General features: G+C 54.1%; 1 protein-coding gene across 1 annotated transcript; it reads left to right on the forward strand.

Moving 5' to 3' along the window:
- Positions 1–14,965: 14,965 nt before the first annotated feature.
- On the forward strand, positions 14,966–16,989 carry CEBPB (CCAAT enhancer binding protein beta). The gene has a single exon (XM_070801874.1). The coding sequence runs from the start codon at positions 15,294–15,296 to the stop codon at positions 16,338–16,340; it is 1,047 nt and encodes a 348-aa protein (XP_070657975.1). The 5' UTR covers positions 14,966–15,293; the 3' UTR covers positions 16,341–16,989.
- The last annotated feature ends 228 nt before the right edge of the window (positions 16,990–17,217 follow it).

Here is a 17,217-nt window from a genome sequence, read left to right on the forward strand (position 1 = left end):
TATAAAAGGCAAAAAAAAAAAAAAACCCAATAAAATTTATCTTGATTATGTCTAAATGAAGGAATTCTGACCAAAGGACCCTATGGATGAGGTTAATAGATGTTGAGTGTGAACACATCACGGTGTCTAAAACTGCAGTGTTTGGAACGTGCACTTCTGGAAACAATGGCAGAGAAGACAGCAGCCCCAGTGGAAAAAGAGCAATGGACGTGAAGATCAATTTGCAGAAGAGGAAATGGCAAGCACAGGAGGAAAGCCCAGGCTCACAGGCAAGAGGAGACGAGAAGAGGAGCTGCCACTGTAACACTGGTCAGAATTCAGGTTGGACGGCTCCCGGATTTTCGCCACTGAAAGGATCGAGGCTGGGGTAAGAAAAGTAGAAATCGTTGTGTCAGAAAATAAGGTCACGCTCCAAGAATAGTGGGGATGTGATAAAAAGACACAGGAGCCAGCTGAAGGGGCTGACAGAAGCCAAGCCAGGGCCCGTTTGAGCACCAAATCAAATAATAGTAATGATGGAAGACAATAAAAATGGAATAAAATAAAATCCAGGAGTCCATATTGACGTAAGTGAATAAATAAATAAACGGGGGTGAGGTGATTTTAAGATATGGCTGCCAACTCTTCCGGCTTCCCTGCTGGCTCAGTGGGAAAGAATCTGCCTACAACGCAGGGGATGCAGGCAGGAGACCTGGGTGCGATCTCTGGTTTGGGAAGAGCTCTTTCTCCCCGGGAGAAAGAAAATGGCAACTCTTTCCTGTATTCTTGCCTGCAAAATCCCAATCCATGGGATTGCAAAGAGTTGGGCGCAGCTGGGTGACTGAACAACAGCAGCGACAACAGCCAGGTCTTTGCCGCTCCTCAACGGGTGGGACCAAAGTCACCTCCTCCTGGTAGGGGCTGGACTTGATTCTAATAAGTAGAATATGGCAGAAGGGAAACTATCGGGAAACTCGGCAATATTAGGTTGGCCAAAAAGTGCCTTTGGAGCTTAAGTAAAAATAAAAGACACATTTTTCGTTTTCACCACTTTTCGTATTGAACAATGTATCCACCATTGTGGGATTCCTTGGTGGCTCAGATGGTAAAGCATCTGCCCGCAATTCAGGAGACCCAGGTTCTATCCCTGGGTCGGGAAGATCCCCTGGAGAAAGCAATGGCAACCCACTCCGGTACTCTTGCCTGGAAAATTCCATGGATGGAGGAGCCTGGTTAGGCTACAGTCCATGGTCTCAAAGAGTCAGACACGACTGAGCGACTTCACTTTCTTTCTTTCATTCACCATTGTGTTCCACTATCTTCTGCCACTTTTCCAGGCAACTTCATAATTCCATTGTCCCAAAACTTTTTGTTTTTTTTGAGCAAAGAACTGTTCCAGGTGCCTTTTACAGTCTTCCAGGGAATTGAATTTTTTTTTTTTTTCCCATTAAGAGAATTTTGTAAAGACTGAAATAAATGGTAACCTGAAGGTGTAATGTCTGGTGAATACAGTGGATGAACGAGAACTTCCCAGCCAGGCTGTGACAGTTTCTGCTTGGGGGAGGACAACTTCCACATCACGAGGACACTCAAGCAGCCCTAGCAATCGGCCCGTGTGCTGGGAGCCAAGGCCACCAAGGGCCACGTAAGAGAGGCATTTGGAAGCAGATCCCTCAGCACTGAGCTGTCCACTGTGCCACATAGGGCTGTTCAAGGCTTGAGTATAACTGGCCCAAATTGGAATGTGCTGTGTTAAATACACACTGAATTTCAAAGAAGCCTGAAAAAAAAAAAAAAAAGATGTCAAATATCTCATTAACAACTTTTTGTATTGGCAATATGTTGAAATGATAAGATTTTAGATATAGTGGGCTTGGTAAAATATATCACTAAAATCAATCATTAACCATGGGGTTTCCATATGGCTCTCATTCTGCTCTTCCTGCTGGACATCGATGCTCCAGCCCCAGCAGAACTTTCAAATAATTATAGTCCCAGCCAACATGGTTTTTTTTTGTTTTTTTTTTTTAAAGGTTTCTTTATTCATTTATCTTTGGCGGTGCTGGTCGTCGCTGCTGCTGGTCTCCGGCCAGTTATGGTGAGTGGAGGCTACTCTTTGACATGGACAGAGCGCGGGCTCCAGGTGCTCAGGCTTCAGTGGCTGTGGCTCACGGGCTTACTCCCTCCGGGGCGTGTGGGATCTTCCCAGACCAGGGACTGAACCTGTGTCTCCTGCGTTGGCAGGCAGACTTATAACCACTGGACCACCAGGGAGGCCCCCAGGCAACGTCTTCAGTCTTCTGAGAGATTCTAAGGAGAACATTCGGGTCAAACAATGCTGAATTCCTGACTCCAAAAACCAGTGAGAAAATGAATGATTACTATTTTAAGCTGCTAAGTGTTGGGGTCATTATACACATAGCAAGAGACTGATTGGGGCAAGCATCATAATGGACGCTAAAGGTAGTGAAATTGTGAAAAACTGAGTGAACACTGCAGGAACAATAGGATATTGAAATAGTTTTAAAGTATCTCCCCATGAGATGCTTATTCATTACAAAGAGGAAATACAGTTCTCTGGCAGTGCTGAAACCTGGCCGACATCACTCGGCCAAGTGATCAATATTAGCATCACCAGTAAGGGCGCACGTAGCTCCCAGGTCCTCCTGATGGGAAACACCGAAAGGGACCCACACCACTCGGGCGGCTCCTGATGAAGGTGCACAGCTTGAGCTCAACCACCAGGAGACTTTGGACCGAACCACAGGAGGGACGTTCTGTGAAATAACAGGCCTCTTCAAAAGCGTCAAGGTTATCAGTTTCTAGGAAAGACAGACCAAGGAACTGTTTCCCAGACACCAAAGAGATAGGGCAAGGAAATGCAGAGTAAGTTGCAAACTCCAGGACACCCCACCCCTAAATACTTCAGCATTGACACCAGAAGCTGCTGCTGCTGCTGCTGCTGCGGCTAAATCGCTTCAGTCGTGTCCAACTCTGTGCGATCCCAGAGACGGCAGCCCATCGGGCTCCCCATCCCTGGGATTCTCCAGGCAGGAACACTGGAGTGGGTTGCCATTTCCTTCTCCAATGCATAAAAGTGAAAAGTGAAAGTGAAGTCGCTCAGTCGTGTCCGACTCTTAGTGACCCCATGGACTGCAGCCCACCAGGCTCCTCCATCCATGGGATTTTCCAGGCAAGAGTACTGGAGTGGGGTGCCATTGCCTTCTCCACACCAGAAGCTAAAGTTCCACAAATAAATATTAGTTGCTCAGTCGTGTGTGACTCCTTTCGATCCCATGGACTGTAGCCCATCAGGCTCCTCTGTCCATGAAATTCTCCAAGCAAGAATACTGGAGTGGGGTTGCCATTTCCTTCTCTAGGGCTCCTGTAGGGGAAATCACAATTGGAGGCGTCAAGTCCAAGGGAGCTGCCCCGGACATGTTCATTATGAGAGTGTTCCTCTCCTTTGTAAAGCACTTCTACTGCCAGATTGTTTCATTGTGAGCCATTCAGGGGCCATTGCTCTTCTGATCTTAACATATCTAATATGCACCCCAAAGATCTTTCCTTTGGGATATATGAAATATTTCTTGTCTGTAAAACTGACGTTCAATGAAAGGTACAGATGTTAGGTGTACTTTGGGTTATTTCTGAAACAAGGTTTTGCAGATGTAACCAAATTAAGAAGGGCTCATACTGGATGAGGGTGGGCCCTAAACCCACTGACTGGCGTCTTTATAAGAGAAAGGAGGAGATGTGGATACAGACATGCCCAAGGGGAAGAAGGCCCCATCAAAAGGGAGACAGGGAAGGCGTGATGTGGCTCCGAGGCAAGTAGCACTAGAGACTGCACCAGCGTGGCTGTGGTTTCAGACTGCCAGCTGCCACAACTGTTGGAGAATAAATGCATGTTGTGTTATGTGCCCTGGTTTGTGATGCTTTGTGATGACAGCCTGGAAAAACTGATACGGAACATTTACCATCACCCCCAAAAGCACCCTCCTGCTTTCCTACAAAATCCTGCCCACTCCTCAGAAGAGGAAATCACGCTCTGATACTTTCCAGCATAGATTAATGTTGCTTGTTAGACAGCTTCATGTAAGTGGAATCAGGCAGGATGTATTCCTTCGTGTTGATGCTTTTCACTTGGCACAAAATTTTAGAGATAGCCAGGTGGTTTGTTGTTCAGTTGCTCAGTTGTGTTTGACTATTTGCAACCCCATGGACCACAGCACGCCAGGCCATCACCAACTCCTGGAGTTTGCTCAGACTCATATCCATCGAGTTGGTGAGGCCATCCAACCATCTCATCCTCTGTCGTCCCCTTCTCCTCCTGCCTTCAATCTTTCCCAGCATCGGGGTCTTTTCTAATGAGTCCGCTCTTCACATCCAGTGGCCAAAGTATTGGAACTTCAGCTTCAGCATCAGTCCCTCCAATGAATATTCAGAATTGATTTCCTTTAGGACGGACTGGTGTGATCAGGTGGTTGCACCTAGGTTGGTACACCTATGATTAAAGTCAGTTTGCTTGAGGGGGAAGCAAAATTTGAAGTTGAGGAGGAGGGAGGTAGGCAATAAGGATGGGAAGTTTCTTTTCAAAGCTGGGCTTGGAGCCTCCTGTCCTGGAATGTCTGACTTCAAGTTCGCCACCTACACCTGCCTTCCTGTCTGGGCTCTGGAGGGCAAGTTGGAGGCTAGGCTCTGTCGCCACCTGGTGGTCATTCTAGATAAGTGCAACCAGCGATGCCAGCCCTGCGGCCAGCTGGGTGGGGAGATTGGGGGTCAAATCAGTGTGTCTTTTCCAGGGTTGTGCCTCTGAGTCACTGAGCACCTATTCAGCACTGGCATGAGTCCTGTGTGAGTGTGTATATACAGAGATGACCTACATTGGGCTAACTTTGAGGGGTCAAAGGAGAGGGACTGATGCTGAAGCTGAAGCTCCAGTACTTTGGCCACCTGATATGAAGAACTGACTCACTGGAAAAAACCTTGAAGCTGGGAAAGATTGAAGGCAGGAGGAGAAGGGGATGACAGAGGATGAGATGGTTGGATGGTGTCACCGACTCAATGGACATGAGTTTGGGTGGGCTCCGGGAGTTGGTGATGGACAGGGAGGCCTGGTGTGCTGCAGTCCATGAGGTCACAGCTGAGCGGCAGAACTGAACTGAAGGAGAGGGAGGTTACACAAAACTAACTCCAGTAGGGTCAGAAGAAGATCCTGGAGTCATAAGGTGTAGGGAGCACAGAGGAAGCAGAGAGAACTTGGGCATTCAGGGGAAGTTTCTCAGGGCATTTCTCAGCTGGAGGCAGAGAGAAGTGTGTTAGAAGCAGAGGGAACCACAGGCGTGGTGGCGGGACCATGCCCGGCGTGGCTTTCTAGACTCAAATAGCAACAAGGCAGCAGGGACCCAGGGCTTCCCTGGTGGCTCATTGGGAAAGAACCCCCCTGCAATGCAAGAGACACGGGTTCAATCCCTGGGTGGGGAAGATCCCCTGGAAAAGGAAATGGCAACCCACTCCAATATTCTTGCCTGGGAAATCCCATGGACAGAGGAGCCTGGTGGGTCATAGTCCGTGGGGTCACAAAGAGTCGGACACGACTGAGCAACTAAACAACGAAACAATGCCCATCCCTGGTGCCCATTTTCAAGTTACAAGAGGATGTGGTTCCCCCCCTCCTCCCACCTCAGGACCCCAGCCCACCGTAGCGGACGTCCTCTGGGGCTCCCCACAAACCAGCTTCCTGGAAGGCACGCCCTTGTGCAGCCCCCTGGCCTTGCACCTGGCCTGTCCAGCAGGACAGCGTGGGGCTTCCGCCTGAGAAGACCCAGCAGCTCTCACCTCTGCACTTGGGAGCACAGCCACTGTGGCAGGGAGCCCACGGGGAGGAGCCACCTGGGGGGCCACGGGAGAGCATTCCAGCAGAGAGCTGGACCCGTGCAGGGGCCAGTGAGAAAGCCCCGTGACGATCATGGACACGTCCACAGGCCAGTGGAAGAGGCCACGTGTGGAGGGGGATCTACGTAATGGAGAATGGGGACCAAGGGCTCGCCGCAGACAGGCTCCTGCAGCCCGCCGCCGTTCAGGCCAAGCCAGCCGCGGTCCCACACGCGGGGATGAGCCCTGCAGCAGAGACAAGCTGCCCCCACCCGCGCCTTGTCCGAAGTCCTGACCCACAGGGTCGTCAGCGAACCAGATGCGGGTGGTGGCAAGCTGCTAAGTTGTGGGGTGAGTTATTTCACGGCATCCCGAGCACCCCGAGTTTCTTCCGGCCCTCCCAGCAGGAGACCGCACCCTCACACAGACACGCGAGAGTGCATTTCTGTGTCTGTCCGCCTTCAGGTGGGGGTTCGTACGCCACACATCCTGGCCCGGCCCTTCTCATTCTCTCTCTATTTGAAAGTCATTCATTTGTTTATTGACGTTCTTTTAAAAAAAATCGATTCCTTACCACCGCGCTGCCTTTCTGTAGCTCTGATGCTTGGACTTCTCATTGCCGTGGCTTCTCTTGTCGCGGAGCGTGGGTTCCAGGCCGCAATGGCCTCAGGTATTGAGGTGCCCAGCTTTAGTTGCCCCCACCGCCCTCCACTGGCATGTGGAATCTCCCTGGACCAGGGAACGAACCCATTTCTCCTCCACCGGCAGGCAGATTCTTAGCCACTGAACCACCAGGGAAGTCCCTGGCCTTTTTCTCTTAGCCGCAGACCTTAGGGATGGTCCTAGACGCGTGTGGTTCATACAGTAGTCACTAGCCATGGGAGCGAAATTGGATGAAACAAAAACACTGAGTTCCCAGTCACACCAGCCACCCCTCAGGGGCTCAGCGGCCTCCTGCAGCTGGCAGCTCGCTCCCACGCGGCAGAGCAGAGATGTGGGCTATTCCCCCCAGCCCAGGGAGTCCTGCGGGGCAGTGCTGGTCTGGATTCCCCCCATAGCACTGCCCCGTTATTTTTAGCAGCTGCAGAGTCTTTCCTGGAAATACTGACACCAGAGCGCAAGACTTGCGATTGCAGCATCCGTTCATCTTTGTGCAGGTCTGAGTGTCTTTGTAGGATAAATGCCCAACATGTCTGGGCCCGATGAAGCCTTCCATTTTGATAGCTATGGCCAAAGTACTAGACGTTGAGCCACTTTGCAAAGCCACTAAAAGCGTGTAAACCTGTTTGTTTTCTCGAAGCTGCTTCATCAATGCATGTGGAATTCAGAATTTTTTTTTTTAGCTAATGGTGAAGGTTTTCACAAGTAAGACTCTACCAGGAAGCTGCTCTGCCAGGCCCTTCTTTCACTCAACAATCCCACTGGGTGTCTCTCCATGCTGACGTAAAAAGCTACCTTGTCCTTTAAAAAAAAGTGTGGTATTACAAAATTCACATAGCATAAAGTTTGCCATCATTAAAAAAAAAAAACAAACAGAAGTAGAGTTGATTTGCAGTATTGTGTTAATTTCATGTGGACAGCAAAGTGATTCAGGTATATATACATATATAGTCTCAGTTACCGGGCGTTAAAACATACCGATTAGAGTTCCCCGGGGTGTACAGTGGATCCTTGTCGCCCATCTATTTTACGCACAGTAGTTCGTATCTGTTAATGCCATACTCCTGGCTTATCCCTCGTCTCTGTCCCCTTTGTAACCATAAGTGTGTTTTCTATGTCTGTGAGTGTGTCTTTGCTTTGTGTGTAGGTTTCTTTGTATTGTTTTCCAGATTCCGCGTGTAAGTGACACTGTGCGGTATTTGTCTCTCTGCCTGACTTACTTCACTAAGTGTAATGTTCTCTAGGTCCAGCCACATCGCCACAAATAGCATTACTTCATTCTTTTTTTGCTGGCAGAGTCATTACATACACACACATAAATATATATCTCCGACCTCCTCTCTATCCATTCATCTGTCGATAGGCGTTCAGGCTGCTCCCCTGTCTTGGCTTTGTGAGTACTGCTGCTGTGACCAGTGGGGTGCCTGAATCTTTTCGAATTAGGTTTTCGTCTTTTACGGATTCATGTCCAGGAGCGGGACTGCTGGATCATGTGGTAGCTCTACGAAGTTGACCATCTTATGATCCCATAGTTCTGATAATGTGTCATGTCAATGTAAGATGCTAGGATTAGAGGAGGCTGTACAAAGACTTTATGGGAATGCTGTACTGACTTTACAACTCTTCTAGAAACCAAAAATTGTTACCAAGTAAATAGTTAAAATTAACCAGCAGTTAAAAAAAAGTTCAAAAAAAGGAACCATCTTAACTACAGTTTGGGCTTCCAGGTGGCAAAGAATCCGCCTGCCAACTCAGAAGACGTGAGACACGGGCTCAGTCCCTGGTCAGGAAGATCCCCTGGAGGAGGAAATGACTACTCACTCCAATATTCTTGCCTGGAGATGCCCATGGACAGAGGAGCCTGGCGGGCTACAGTCCATAGGGTCGCAGAGTTGGACACGACTGAGGCGACTGAGCGCGCGCGCACACACACACACACACACACACACACACACACACACACACAACTACAGTTCAGGGCCATCAAGTGTATTTACACTGTTGTACAAGCAACACCACCATCCCTCTCTGGGACTGCCTCATCTTCCCGAGCTGAAACTCTGTACCTGACAAACCACTCCCGACTCCCCTCTCCGCAGCCGCCGTTCTGTCTGTCCCTGAGTCTGACTGATCGAGGCACTGCGTGTAAATAGAATCAGACGGTGTTTGTCCTTTTGTGTCCTCCCTATTCCATTTAGAATACTGTCCTCAAGGTTCACCCATGTTGCAGGCTGTGTCGGAATTGCCTTCTTTTTAAAGGCTGAATAATATTCCCTCGTGTGTATAGACCACGTTTTGCTTATTCAATGGATATTTGTGTTGCCTCCACCTTTTGGCTACTGTGAATAATTGCTGCTGTGAATATGGGTGTTAAATATATTTTCAAAACCCTGCTTTCAGTTCTTTTGGGTATATGCCTAGAAAATGGAATTGCTTGATCATATGGTAATTCCCTTTTTAATTTTTTGAGGAAGTACCTTAATGTTCCTAACAGGGGTTGTACCATTTGACATTCCCACCAGCAACACAAAAGGGTTCCAATTTCTCCATATCATCGTCAACACCTGTTTCTTCTTTTTTTTTTTTTTTTACAGTAGTCAATGGGTGTGGCAGAGAAGGCAATGGCACCCCACTCCAGTACTCTTGCCTGGAAAATCCCATGGGCGGAGGAGCCTGGTGGGCTGCAGTCCATGGGGTTGCTAAGAGTCGAACACGACTGAGTGGCTTCACTTTCACTTTTCACTTTCACGCATTGGAGAAGGAAATGGCAACCTACTCCAGTGTTCTTGCCTGGAGAATCCCAGGGACGGGGGAGCCTGGTGGGCTGCCGTCTCTGGGGTCACACAGAGTCGGCCATGACTGAAGCGACTTAGCAGCAGCAGCAGCAGCAGAGGGTGTGGAGTCGTCTCTCATTGTGGTTTTGATTTGCATTTCCCCAATAATTAGTAATTTTGAACATCTTCTCATGTGCTTATTGGTCATTCACACATCCTCTTTGGAGAAATGTCTACTTTAAGCCTTTGCTTGTTTTTAATTGAGTAACTTTTCTGTTCAGTTGTAGGAGTTCTTTATATTTTCTGGATATTAACCTCTTTTCAGATGCTATTCAGTCACTAAGTCCTGTCTGACTCTTTGTGACCCCATGGACTCCAGCACGCCAGGCTTCCCTGTCCCCCACCATCTCCTAGAGCTTGCTCAAACTCATATCCATTGAGTTGGTTGATGGATATCTCCATCCAACCATCTCTTCCTCTGTCATCCCCTTCTCCTCCTGCCTTCAGTCTCTCCCAGCGTCAGGGTCTTTTCCAATGAGTTGGCTCTTCGCATCAGGTGGTCAGTATTGGAGATTCAGCTTCAACATCAGAAACGTGACCTGCAAATATTGTCTCCTATCTTGTAGACCATCTTTCTACTCTGTTGATTTTGTCCTTTACTGCCCAGAAGTTTTTAATTTTGATGCATCAAATATATCTACCTTTTTCCCTGTTGGTTGCTAGGGCTTTTGGTGTCATATACCTTGTCCCTTTTGGAGAAGGAAATGGCAACCCACTCCAGTAGTCTTGCCTGGAAAATTCCACGGACAGAGGAGCCTTTTAGGCTATGGTCCATGGGGTCGCAAAGAGTCGGACACGACTGAGCGACTTCACTTCACTTCACTTCACCTTGTCCCTTTAAGTGGCTATAGAATGGTTCATTGTGTGGTTGTTTTGTAACTGGATCTTTCAGCAGATCCTGAAGGTTCTACTTTTAATGTGGATTCACTCTCTCTCACAGCCTCCATGGCTTGGTGGAGTCCACTGTTATCTGGCTGCATGACTCCATTTACCTCCTCGCTGGGCTCCCTGCTTCCTCCCTTACCTCCAGGACAGTCCATCCCCCATAGGCAGCCCACGGATTCTATCAGAACCTAAGTCAGCTCCTGTCCCTCCTCTGCTCAGAACTCGCCTTCGCTCCCCTGAACCCCAAGGAAAAGCCAAAGTCGTTACGTGCTCAGTCACGTCTGACCCTGTGCAACCTATGGACTGTAGCCCGCCAGGCTCCATGGGATTTTCCCGGCAATATTCGGAATGGGTAGCCATTTCCTTCTCTAGGGGATCTTTCTAGCCCAGGGACTGAACCCGTGTCTCCTGCACTGGAGGCGAGTGCTTGACCACTGAGCAAGTATCCACAGTGCCCATAAGCCCAAGTAGGTCCTCCATCAAAGATTCATTTAAATCACTCTTGCATTTCCAGAACTGACTCATCGGAAAAGACCCTGATGCTGCGAAAGATTGAAGGCAGGAGGAGAAGGGGACGACAGAGGATGAGATGGCTGGATGGCATCACCAACTCAATGGACATGAGTTCGGGTAAACTCCGGGAGTTGGTGATGGACAGGGAGGCCTGGCGTGCTTCAGTTCACGGGGTTGCAAAGAGTCAGACACGACTGAGCAACCTGAACTGAACTGACTGCATTTCCAGAGCTGGCCACGTGGTGGCAGCAAGCGCTCAGACAAGTTTCACTAGCAGCCCCGAGGGTCTCGCACGGATTCCAAAATTCTGGATCCCAGGACACTGGACCTGGAAGCTCTCCGAGATCTAATCTAGGCAGATGGGGAAAGTGAGGTCTGGCAGAGGAGGCGTGGTGGGGGAAAACATCGGACACAGGAATCAGAGGTGATCTGGCTTTTGCTCTTGTACCAGTTCACTGTGATTCCAGGGGCAGTCCTAACCAGCCCTGGGCCTGCAGGCCTGCCTGCTTTGGGAGGCTTCTGGGACATGCACGGTCAGGTGCTTTGCGGGGCTCAGGGGAGGTCCTTCACTCTCTTGTGCTGAGGTGGGCTGGTGTGAGGGGGTGCCGTGGGCCCAGAATGCCCACGAGAGAGGGAATGGCGGTACCCCCATTGACCAGATGAGGGGCTGAGGTCTAGAGGGGACCCCAGAGTGCCACGGCCTGCAGGGTAAGGGCAGGAACAGGCCAGCCCCACGGCGTCCCAGCTCCAGAGCCTCCAGAGACCGTCTCTCCCGACCCTCTCTGATGCTCCCCCGTCAGCCTTATTTTTCGACCTGCTGGCTGACTTCTAAGCTCCGCTGAGAACACCTTGACCACTGTTTGTCAAAGAAGCAACAATGGACACCTTTGGTTTCCTCTTCCTGGAAACGGGGCTAAAGAAAAGCGGCAGAGACCGGGAGAAGGAATTCTGAAAGCAGTTTCGGGGCGGAGGAGGACACCGACCGGAGCAGGAAAGGGCCTGTTCTTCCCCAGTCGCCCCCCTGGCTCCTGCCCACCATTTGCAGCCATGCGGGCCCAGCCCACAGCTTCCAGTTTTAAAAGTGAAGCTAGAATTTTGAATTTTGATGTGACATGTCTTGATTTTGTTAAATGTTGGCAACACAGTCATTAAAAAACGAGACAGAGAAAAAAATCTGAAGCGAATCACCGGGGCGGGGGTCAAGCTGAACGCATCTCTGGGTTGGATCTGGGCGCTGGCTGCTGCCTTGAGACCCTTCCGCGCCCCGGGTTCCTAGGGATACCTACGCCACCGGTACCTGGGAGAGGTCGCTGTGGGAGGTGATAGGTGGGTCCCGCTTTCTGGGCCCTCACCGCCTGCAGGGCCGCTGGGCCGTGCTCCGGCGCTCTGGGCCATAGTGGTTCGTTCACATCACCCCCCTCCTCCGGGAAAGGCTGAGCGCTAGTGGCAGGGCAGCAGGCAGGGCCTGTTGAGCAACCAGCCTTGTGAAAACAAGGGCTTACGTCATCCGGGCAGGCAGCCTCCCTGCAGGACACCTGCAGAGGCGCTGGGGTGGGAATCGCCACTGATCCCAGCGCCGGGGGCAGCAGGGTGGGAAGCCAGGGGCTCAGTGTTTGGTAGGTGAGGGCGAGACCCCGATGGGACTGAATCTGTCCTTGGGGGCTGGTCCCCAGGGCCTGGGTGGCCCCTTGACTCACTGTGTAACCCCCAACCGCCCTTCTCTGAGCCTCAGTTTTTCCACTCGGAAAATGGGGCTCACATCAGACCTGTTATGATTTATTACAAACCCAAAGGGGAAGGCTGGGCCAGGAAGACGTTAATCCTTCCCACCTCCTGGGATGTGACCTTGAACAGAAACCCTGAGCTTTGCGCAGCCTCAGTTTCCTCATCTGTAAAGCGGGGATGATAATAGGACCTGCTTCTTAACAATGATCAGGAGGATTAAATGAGTTAGTATATGCAAAGGGCTTAAAATATGGTTCAGGGAGCGTGAAAGACTGACCTGAGATCACACACAAATCCTTCAATTAGCTGCAGACTCCCCGTGTCTCACCGCATCTCCCCAGAACCCCGAGAGGTGGGGGCGGGTGCTGAGTCTCAGAGAGATCACATAGTCCAGTTAACGGGGTGTGGGGGGAACCTCACCATCTCCTCCTCTACCTTCATTTATTGAGCCCTTCCTGTGCCAGGCACTGTTCCAGGCACTGGGGGAACAGCAGTAAGCAAAACACACAGCAATCCCTCCCGGAAGTCAGGGAGGGCTTTCAGAGGAGGCCACCTGCGGGCTGAGCCCTGCAGAGCTAGCTGTCTTGGGCAGAGCTGGGGAATCCGTGTTTTTGGTCCAGAGGTAACAGCAAATGCAAATGCATTCTGTTCCCGGTAGATTTTGAGCATGCCTGACCCGCGATGTCCCATATTTGAGGGCCAGCGCTCATGGAGCGGGTAGTCTGCAGGGGGACCGAGGCAGACAAGACGAGGATCATGGTGGCTGCAGATAAGGGCTAGGAAGGAAGTTCGCCGGCAGGTGGGGCTGGGAGGGCCTCTGGGGGCAGTGGCCCTTCAGCTCAGCTCTGAGTGTCCCATTTTGCAGCTCGGGAGGCCTGGCTGGGGGGCCCCAGGGCCTTAGGTCCCTCCCTGGCCCAGAGGCTGCTGGGAAGGCCCAGAAAGCCAGCAGGCTGGGCCAGTGTCTCACCCTGTCCCTCCCTGCCCCCCACCCCCCAAGGGCACTCAGAGATGTCATTTCTCCAGCTCTCCGGGGCGGAGGTCACCCCAGCTCAGCAGATAACGCTGAAAGTTGAGCAATGCCCGCCTGCCCGTCAGGGCCAGGGCTGGGGTCAGTGGGTCGGGGGTCAGCACCAGGCAGGCTGGGAGCTCCTGCCTGGGGCGCTGGGGGCTGGGAGTGGCAGAGGGGTAGGCCCAAGGGGCTGCTGAAATGGCCTTGGAATGGTGCATGAGAGGGCCGGGGCGGCTGGCACCCACTCAAGCAGGGAGGGCCTGGGGCCTGCGTTCCCATCCTGGTGGGCCATCTCGTCTCCCTCTCCGTGAACCAGGGGCCGCGAGGGCATCCTCCTGGCAGGGTGAAAAAGCAAGCTCTGGGTCCAGACCCCTCTCACCGCACAGCAGGGGCCTGCTGAAAGAGAAGAACTCCTTCCTCTCTTCTGCATGCCACTCCCCCCCCCCGCCCCACCCTGGTCCTGCCTGGACCCCCACCCACGAGCCTCAGATACAGGTGCTTTGGGAGGGGGGTGACAAACAGCTCTGAGGGTGCCCGGATAAGGGCTTTTCTTTTGAGAACAGTGGGGAACATGAACCTGTATGATCTTGGGTGTGCTGTGGGCCTCTGGGCCTCTTTGTACCCTGGGAGGAGGCCTTTCTTTCTGATGTGCGTCCCAGAGTGGTGAGCGTTTGGGAGTCTGCGTTGGAGACAGTTAATACAACTAATAAAGAAAACAGGAAGGACACCGTCGCAGACTGACACTTGGAGAAGCCAAGTGACTAGCCCAAGGTCACACAGCGTGTGGTCGGGGGGCACCCCACCCCTGTTCCACCCTCCGGGGAGAAGGCCCCAGGTCAGCGCAGGGTGGGGCTGGAGAAGACCCAGGTGTGGTTCGAGGAGGCGGGCAGGTGCGGGGGGCGGGGCCGGGGGAGGGGCGCTTGCCCCCTCGCTTGCATCTCCCCAAGCCCCCAACCCCAGGTCTTCCTGTTTCAGAAGGGGAGTCACCGCAGGCCTGACAGTCCCTCCTGTCCAGATCTGGGGAGGGGTGCCAGTTTAGGGGCGATGCCGCACTCGGGGAAGGGCTGTGGAGGCGGCTCACCCCTCTGGGAGTCCGAGCTGGGAGGTGTTGGGGTCTCCAGCATCCCTGGCTGGGGGGAGGGGGGCGCGTCCCTTCCCTGGAGAGCCAGGCCCGGCGGCCGCGGCTCCCGAAGGCCAGCGCCTCCTCCAGCAGGGGGCGGGCGGCGGCCGCGTTCGGGGTGGGAGCAGACGGCCGCCCGGCCCCCTCCCGGGGCTCCCCCTCCCTTCTCGTCCGGCGGCCGGCCCAGAGGGGGCGGTCCGGGGGCGGGCTCGCGCCTCTCCGCGCTCGCCATCTCGGGGCCGCCGGGTGGGAGTGGGCTGGGAGTGGGGGCCGAGGCCTCTCCCCCCGGCCCCGCAGGCCGGGGGACCCCCGGGGGCGCGCTTCGGGTCTCCAGGCCGGCCCGCCGGCGCCCGCCCGGGGGTCCCGGGCGGCCGCGGCGTGTCCTCTGCGTGCCCGGGGAGGGAGGGGCCGCCGCCGGGCGTGACGCAGCCGTTGCTATGGCCCGCCTTTATAAATAAACGGGCTCGGGAGAAACTTTAGCGAGTCAGAGCCGCGCACGGGACCGGGAAGGGGACCCACCCGAGGGTCCGGCCGGCAGCCCCCTGCACTGATAGCGGCCACCCCGGAGCAGCGGCGGCGGCAGCAGCGGCGGCGGCGACACAGCAGCGACTGTTCGGAGCCGGGAGGCCGCGCCACCTGCGGGCCGGCCGGCGCGGGCAGCCCCAGGCCCCCTCCCCGGGCACCCGCGTTCATGCAACGCCTGGTGGCCTGGGACCCAGCATGTCTCCCCCTGCCGCCGCCGCCGCCCGCCTTTAAATCCATGGAAGTGGCCAACTTCTACTACGAGGCGGACTGCTTGGCTGCTGCGTACGGCGGCAAGGCGGCCCCCGCGGCGCCCCCGGCGGCCAGACCCGGGCCGCGCCCCCCCGCCGGCGAGCTGGGTAGCATCGGAGAGCACGAGCGCGCCATCGACTTCAGCCCCTACCTGGAGCCGCTGGGCGCGCCGCAGGCCCCGGCACCCACCACGGCCTCGGACACCTTCGAGGCGGCTCCGCCCGCGCCCGCCCCCGCGCCCGCCTCCTCCGGGCAGCACCACGACTTCCTCTCCGACCTCTTCTCCGACGACTACGGGGGCAAGAACTGCAAGAAGGCGGCCGAGTACGGCTACGTGAGCCTGGGCCGCCTGGGGGCCGCCAAGGGAGCGCTGCACCCGGGCTGCTTCGCGCCCCTGCACCCGCCGCCGCCGCCGCCGCCGCCGCCGGCCGAGCTCAAGGCGGAGCCGGGCTTCGAGCCCGCGGACTGCAAGCGGAAGGAGGAGGCCGGAGCTCCGGGCGGCGGCGCCGCGGGCATGGCGGCCGGCTTCCCGTACGCGCTGCGCGCCTACCTCGGCTACCAGGCGGTGCCGAGCGGCAGCAGCGGGAGCCTGTCCACGTCCTCGTCGTCCAGCCCGCCCGGCACGCCAAGCCCCGCCGACGCCAAGGCGACCCCGGCCGCCGCCGCCTGTTACGCGGGGGCGGCGCCGGCGCCCTCGCAGGTCAAGAGCAAGGCCAAGAAGACGGTGGACAAGCACAGCGACGAGTACAAGATCCGGCGGGAGCGCAACAACATCGCGGTGCGCAAGAGCCGCGACAAGGCCAAGATGCGCAACCTGGAGACGCAGCACAAGGTCCTGGAGCTCACGGCCGAGAACGAGCGGCTCCAGAAGAAGGTGGAGCAACTGTCGCGCGAGCTCAGCACCCTGCGGAACTTGTTCAAGCAGCTGCCCGAGCCTCTGCTCGCCTCCTCCGGCCACTGCTAGCGCGGCCCCCGCGCGCGTCCCCCGCGGCCGGCCGGCCGGCCCCCGCGCTGCCGGGCGCGCCGCGGCCGCCGAGACTCCGGGGAGCGCCCGCGCGCCCGCCCGCGCCCCTGGCGGCGCCGGCAGAACTTTGGCACTGGGGCACTGGGCAGCGCGGGGAGCGCGTCGGTAATTTTAATATTTTATTATATATATCTATCTATATTTTTGTCCACACCAGCCGCACGTGCAGACGGGGCGCCCGCCCGCGGTGTTATTTAAAGAAGAGATGTCTATGTGTACAGATGAATGATAAACTCTTGCCTCTCCTCCTGCCCACCCCCCTCTCCGGGCGCCGGCGGGCGGGCCGGTTTCGAAGTTGATGCAATCGGTTTAAACATGGCTGAACGCGTGTGTACACGGGACTGACGCAACCCACGTGTAACTGTCAGCCGGGCCCTGAGTAATCGCTTAAAGATGTTCCTACGGGGTTGTTGCTGTTGATGTTGTTTTTTGTTTTTGTTGGTTTTTTTTTTTTTTTTGGCCTTTTTTTTGTATCATAAAAAATAATCTATTTCTATGAGAAAAGAGGCATCTGTATATTTGGGAATCTTTTCCGTTTCGAGCATTAAGAACACTTTTAATAAACTTTTGTTTTGTTTTTTTTTTTTGAGATTGTTTAAAAAGCCTTTTGGGGGCAGTAGTTGGCTTTTTTTTTTTTTTTTCTTCCCCTTTATTTTGGATTTATAGTTGCCTTTCTGTTGTGTGGGGTTGTTGTTGTTGTTGTGTGTGTGTGAGAGAGAGAGAGAGAGCTGCTATTATTTTTGGCATTTTAGGTGGTTGGGTGGGGGTGTTGCAGCTGCTTATTCTCCTCTGCTACTCCCGCCCCCCAGCCCCACCC

The sequence above is a fragment of the Bos indicus genome, chromosome 13, assembly GCF_029378745.1.
Source record: "Bos indicus isolate NIAB-ARS_2022 breed Sahiwal x Tharparkar chromosome 13, NIAB-ARS_B.indTharparkar_mat_pri_1.0, whole genome shotgun sequence".
NCBI lineage: Eukaryota > Metazoa > Chordata > Mammalia > Artiodactyla > Bovidae > Bos > Bos indicus.